The 6,223-nt window shown below is 31.5% G+C and overlaps 4 protein-coding genes across 4 annotated transcripts in view; 2 read left to right on the top strand and 2 right to left on the bottom strand.

The window, feature by feature from the left end:
* The window catches only part of LOC105366386 (probable low-specificity L-threonine aldolase 2), a 1,548-nt gene extending 845 nt beyond the window's left edge, over window positions 1–703 (top strand). The window contains exon 4 of the mRNA XM_011504808.1: window positions 1–703. This exon is cut by the window's left edge and continues 29 nt beyond it. Coding sequence (XP_011503110.1) covers window positions 1–691 — 691 coding nt within the window. The 3' untranslated portion in view covers window positions 692–703.
* Window positions 704–711: 8 nt separating this feature from the next.
* Window positions 712–3,542, bottom strand: eIF3d1 (eukaryotic translation initiation factor 3 subunit d1). Its single transcript, XM_011504807.1, has 4 exons — window positions 3,409–3,542; window positions 3,028–3,253; window positions 2,903–2,948; window positions 712–2,308 (listed from the first exon to the last, which is right to left on the bottom strand). The coding sequence occupies exons 2-4, from the start codon at window positions 3,238–3,240 to the stop codon at window positions 840–842; spliced, it is 1,728 nt and encodes a 575-aa protein (XP_011503109.1). The 5' UTR covers window positions 3,241–3,253; window positions 3,409–3,542; the 3' UTR covers window positions 712–839.
* A 407-nt stretch (window positions 3,543–3,949) lies between these two features.
* On the top strand, window positions 3,950–4,830 carry Sod1 (superoxide dismutase 1). Its single transcript, XM_011504805.1, has 4 exons — window positions 3,950–4,091; window positions 4,206–4,302; window positions 4,408–4,595; window positions 4,667–4,830. Exons 1-4 carry the CDS (start codon window positions 4,026–4,028, stop codon window positions 4,775–4,777), a joined length of 462 nt encoding a protein of 153 aa, XP_011503107.1. The 5' UTR covers window positions 3,950–4,025; the 3' UTR covers window positions 4,778–4,830.
* Window positions 4,831–5,058: 228 nt separating this feature from the next.
* LOC105366383 (uncharacterized) overlaps window positions 5,059–6,223 on the bottom strand; it is a 2,112-nt gene continuing 947 nt past the window's right edge. The window contains exons 2-5 of the mRNA XM_011504804.1: window positions 5,976–6,096; window positions 5,803–5,906; window positions 5,525–5,730; window positions 5,059–5,454 (exon numbers count right to left, since the gene is read on the bottom strand). Coding sequence (XP_011503106.1) covers window positions 5,095–5,454; window positions 5,525–5,730; window positions 5,803–5,906; window positions 5,976–6,094 — 789 coding nt within the window. The 5' untranslated portion in view covers window positions 6,095–6,096 and the 3' untranslated portion in view covers window positions 5,059–5,094. The remainder of the gene's footprint in view (window positions 5,455–5,524; window positions 5,731–5,802; window positions 5,907–5,975; window positions 6,097–6,223) is intronic.

Here is a 6,223-nt window from a genome sequence, read left to right as displayed (position 1 = left end):
GAACACAATTGGCGGTCGTGTGGTACCTCAGAAGTGGATCCGCGAGCTAGCGAAGTTTGCACGCGAGCACAAGCTGAAGATGCATCTAGACGGGGCACGACTTTGGAACGCGTCTGTAACCTCGGGCCTTGAGGTCGACGAGATGGTCGCCGACTTCGACTCGGTCACATTCTGTTTAAGCAAAGGTCTCGGAGCTCCGGTGGGATCTTTGCTTTGCGGCACCAGAGCCTTTGTTGAAAAGGCGAGAAGAACGAGAAAGGTCCTTGGTGGCGGTATGCGTCAGGTTGGTATCTTGGCTGCGGCCGGACTGGTCGCGCTTGATCAGGTCGTTCCTCTTCTAAAAGATGATCATAGGCGCGCTCATGATTTGGCTGTGGCTATAAACAAGATTGCTTCACCTTTCTTTTACGTCGATTTGAGTATCGACAGTACAAATATGGTTATGGTGAATGTCGTGGCCTCTGCTTTCACTGCCAAGGACTTTGTTGCGAGATTACAAGTAACACAGGACAATGTTGAAGAGGATAGAATTCTCGTTCGAAGCTTAGCTTTGTCAAATCAATTGGCTAGGTTTGTACTTTGTTACGAAATAACTGATCAACTTTTACAGGCTGCTATTAAAAAAATTAAGTACGTAATTAAGCAATTTGAATTGACTGTCGGACAAAAAATGTATTTGGAACGTGATTAATAAAAATTAAAAAAAAAATCTTATAGTTAATGATTTTTTTATTTTCCAACAGCTCCACTACTGTAAGTTTAGCTTGTAAATGGTATTCAATTATTTTTAAATAAAGCTTATAAAAGCACACAGATTCCAAAAATATAAATTGTTTCCATTAACTCTTGAAAGCATCTTTTACTTGTTCATCTTCCTCGTCTTCTTCTTCCTCTCCTTCACTCTCAAAAGTATTATCTGGTATATCATATAATCGAATCATTGGCTTATTGGGATCCTTCATAATTAAGTATTTTCCATCTTTCTGTTTCATGCAAATATCAATAATACAACGAAGAATTCCCCAGGCATTATCCATATTCAGGTTTATTTGATTGGCAAATTCATTGGGCTTATACTGTTGGGTTTCTAAAATTACATGCTTGCTGGAATCTCTCACGCTAGCTCGAGACACATAACCGAACTTCAGCTGATCAGAGCCAGCAAGTAAAGCTTGTACAGTCCATTTTGCTAATTTACAAGCGTTATTTCGTAATTCGTTGGCAAGGACTGCTCCTCTTTGAGTGTCCAACTTACGACGCCATTCAACTCCATTCGCTAATTTTGAATCCCATTCATTGAGAGCTTTTATAGTCAAAAACTGCGTCTCGTTATTTGGACCCTGCATTACAGCATCATGCTCACATCTTGCAATTAAAACTATGCCATTATTTAAATCCCATTTTCGGTATCTGTAGGCGACACTTGCAACTTCTCCTTCTTCCTCTTCCGAGATAAAAGGATTAGGCTCATCAAATTTAAATCTAGTCTCATTGGACTTGAGTACTTGCTGAGAGAAGTTGTGATTAATAAATGTTGCCTCTAAAGCTAAATTGCGAGGTGAATTTAATGAATTTCCATCATCTTGTGGTGGTTCGACACTCGTTTCATTAACAGTAAGTAAATCAAATTCAGTGTTATCACGTTTATCAAAAAATAATTTATTTCCAATCTTCTCGATTACAATATCCCAAGAATAGTTACTGCGAGTACAGCACATTATGGTAGCCAAAATCGAGTCAGTGGCATAAACATTACCTTCAGTTTTCGATAATTTACGAATAATGGGATCATCTGTAGTAGTAACAGTATGAAAGATACGATCAATCCTTTGCAATGGTTTTTCATTTTTGACGTTCACCCTATCATAAGTTTTATCATAAAACTCTAAAGCTCCAAAACACATGATATCTTCTCCATCTTTAATATTTGGAAGTGTAAGTTTGCTGAGACGTGGAAAGTCCATTTCCTCAATAGTTACCCAATCTGGTCTTACAGTTACTGAAGCATCTCGAATCTTAATTGGAGGTTGATTTTTGTGATTTCTAAGGCCTTGCTGACGACCCCAACGTTTCGTTTGCCCTTTGCGATCCCTTTCTCTAAGTTTTAATTTGCCAAGAGCTTGCATTTGATTCAATCCTCCACGCTGACCACCTCGTCCACGCATGCGTTGATTATGACGACCAAATCTTCCTCGCTGATATGGAGGCTTTTGAACACGAGTTGTGTCGACTAAATGGAAAGTAGATTCATCTTCATCATGATAATAAGCATATTGACTTCCCGATCCAAACTGAGAAGCATACTTATCTGAAAATAAATACATTCAGAATTAAAAATATAATCACATTTTCAAAATTTAATTTTATTTTTCAAAAATTAATAATTAAATCATACAAATTATTTAACATTAAATCTGATTTAATCAAATATTTAACATTAAGAAAACAGTATATCAAAAAAAAAAAAAGTTATATAATAAAATAATTCAGCGAAATTAAAAGGTATTACTAATTGTTATTTCAATTTTATTACAGACATTAAGAAGTTTCATAGTAATTAAATATATTTTTACATTATGTTTTTATAGTGTTAAAATTCAATAAAAGATTCAATTGTATTATAAATAATATTTCAGTAGACATAAGGCACTTTTACATTTAAATTATTAACATTAAATATTTATTTCAATTTCAATCGTATAATTTATACCTAATTAAATAAAGACATAATTAGTAGAATTCAAAGTAAAAATATACAGATATAATAGATTTGAAAATATATATTGGACAAAATGTGTTGTTAAAATATATTATATTAAACATACAGTTTATCCAAATAATTATGTAATATTCTTATTATTTTAGATAAAAAATTCATTTAGAACATAACAAATGAACTCACTTGCAAATTTTTTATCTTGAAAAGCTGGACCTGTCCAGTCAGAAATCTATTGTTAAAAAATAAAGCAAGTGAATAAACAAAAACAAATGAGAGAAAACTATATTATAAAAATATGTATATCACACTTTGCCAATCCTATCACCCTTAGAAAATGGCTGATAGGGTATATCCTTAAATTGATCAGGTAGTTCACAAGGTCCCCAACCTTTAGGGTTATACGGCACTGCTGGTAGCGTAAAATGCTCTTTCGCTGAATTTGATTTAGATAACTCTTCATTCGGTTCAGATGTATCACTCGACTCATCTAGAATCAATTTTTCCATTCCTACATCATTCATCTTGAGTTGCACACTAAAAAATTTATAAATCGTACATTATTATGAAACGCCTTTATATACACACTGTATTTAAATATAATTTCACAGTAAGTGCTTCCTCTATGATAAGTCAAGCTCGTAAATGTACATGTTAAAATTAAATACAGATAACTAGAAGGCATTAGTTACCTAGTGGAAGTTAAAACAATAAAATATTTCTTGTCCAAACGTGCAAGTTAGGTTATTTATAATAACCGATCACGTATCGTGGCAAGCGTTATCGTGACGCGTTACCGGAAAGGAACTCACCGCCATATTACATAAACTCACCGTCATGGATATTAAGAATTATTATTATTAAACGACAGAACTTCCAAGCAGCGCCACACATGAAGTCAATAAATTCTTATCCAATGATGGTAAATTAGTAGTTCGGCCTAGTGGCGCCATTCGCTATTTGAACAAATTTTTGCAGGAAATTTTAATGTAAAGGAAGGTCGAGAAATAAGGATATAGAACGTTGCTATTCCACTTTATCTCATTCTTGTACACGGGTTATCGATATTTGTTTGTCGGCTTCTCGACTTCATTTTCATATAATCAGTAACGGATATTCAAAATTGTCAGTTAATTATAATATAAATTTATCGTTTCACACGGCACGTAAGTTAACTCGTAATAGCATGATTCAGCGAGAACTTCGCAATTTTAATACAACTCTGTGGCTTCTTCATTTTAGTTTCTCCATAAACGCTGGACAAGTAATAGCCTCTCTGTGTTACTACCTATCCGCAAACGAGAATAGAATGACGGTTAAAGCAGTTTGTGTTCTTCAAGGCGATGCCAAGGGAACTCTTTTCTTTGAGCAATCAGTAAGCTTTTGAGTTAACAGTATTTTTTTTTTGCAAAAATTCAATACATCCATTTTTATAAGATATCAATGTTGTTTGTTTTCCTTTGTTCGAGCATCATTTGTTTATTTTTAGGGCGAATCGGACCCAGTCAAGGTGACTGGCGAGGTTTCAGGTTTGAAGCAAGGCCTGCATGGTTTTCATATTCACGAATTTGGAGATAATACTAATGGTGATTTTTCTTTCATAGGCATTCATATAATACGTTAATTAATTATTTATAAAACTAATTTACTAGTATACTTCATTTCATAATTATCTTTTTGTAAATATTCAGGTTGCACCAGTGCTGGACCTCACTTTAATCCTCTTGGTAAAGAGCATGGAGGACCTACAGATGACGTTCGTCATGTAGGGGACCTAGGAAACGTAGAAGCTGGAGCTGATGGTATAGCGAAAATCCAAATAACCGACAAATTTATTAATCTTCATGGAGTTCATAACATTATTGGCAGAACACTTGTGGTAAGTAACTAATGTTTTAATAGTTCAATAGTATTGTATAATTATTAACATAAGAGCTTTCGTTTTCACAGGTTCACGCTGATCCCGATGATTTAGGCAAAGGAGGACACGAGCTTTCAAAAACTACTGGAAATGCAGGAGGGCGTTTAGCATGTGGCGTCATCGGTATCACAAAAGCATAAAACTATTATTAAAGATGAAAACGAAAGCTTTATTGTATTCTATTATTATTCGAAATAGTAAAAATATCATTCCGATAAATTTAAAAATATGAAATAAAGTATTCATTTAGATAAATTAATTTTGATCAATATGAAGAGGTTATTTTTGAAATTATGAAATGTTTTATGATAAAATCTACAAATTTTTCAAAATATTTTATTATAAATAGTACATTTATGTAAATAGAAATATAGTAATTTACATAATTGAAAAAATTTAAAAAAATAAAAATTCATTTTAATTAAGAAATTTTTCTACAATTTTTTATACATCTAATTCATCTATACCTCATTTGATTTGTATTTGTATAATTTGGTGGATTATTTGTTTCAAATTTAATAGGTTTATAATTATGGTTCATTTTATTGTTCATAAGAATATGTGGCATTTGCTTATTAGAAGGATTTTTCAATAAAACATAAATAAGCCAAAAAAGTCCCAAAACAGTTTTAGTTATAAATTCAATTATACTTAATATAATTGGAGTAGCAACATTAATAGAATTTAAAATTAGATAGCCCACTTCTATACTATATTCTTTTATTATTATAATTGCCTGAATTATTAAAGTGGCAATGGCCATTATCGTAACGGCACTAAATTTAAAGGTTGCACATACATTTGTATATGTAAAAATCTAAAAATATGTAAATTTTATATATTTTAGGTATTTTTAGGATGTACTTTGTATTCTATAATTAATATACCTGCTGTAATCTTGAATAATCCAACTTAAAATTCTTAAAACTGCTATCATCGGGTGATCGAAAAGGTTGAATGTATTTTAATTTTAAAATTATTTCTGATTGAAGAAAATGAATAGCATCAATTTTAAACCAATGTTTTCCAATAGTGATATTATGTAATTGAACCCATAACAGACAATTATTGGATTTATAATTTTGTGAATCATCTAAAAAAGTACATTCGTATATAATGAAAATTATTAAATTTTTATTTTATAAATTATGTAAAAACTTTATACTTGAAATACCAATCCACTCATTGCTCGCACATGTCAGTAATATTTCTTTGATTTTCCATAAATTTGCAACAATATCTTCACTTGACTCAATAATAATAATGTCTCTGGAAATAGAAATATTAAAGCACGGTGAAAATCTCTTTCATTTTACTTAAGTCAAATTAAGATTTTACCTATATGCTTGTAAGGATTCGACATAACGTCTTTCAATGTATCGTCCAAGAAAAATTTTATTTTGAGTCAATTGTAATATATCATTTTTTCTAGTTAAAATTGAACTCCTTTTATTCATGACTATGGAAACACAGAAAATTAAATTCAAAAGAAAATAAGATTAGACGAAAGTTATTAATTTTATCGATATTGTTATTTACAATATAAATATGGTAAAAAAAAATATATATATATATATATATATATA

This window comes from Ceratosolen solmsi, unplaced genomic scaffold, assembly GCF_000503995.2.
Source record: "Ceratosolen solmsi marchali unplaced genomic scaffold, CerSol_1.0 scaffold4, whole genome shotgun sequence".
NCBI classification, from domain to species: domain Eukaryota; kingdom Metazoa; phylum Arthropoda; class Insecta; order Hymenoptera; family Agaonidae; genus Ceratosolen; species Ceratosolen solmsi.
Note: the sequence above shows the minus strand (reverse complement) of the source record. Positions and strands in the feature narration are given on the sequence as shown.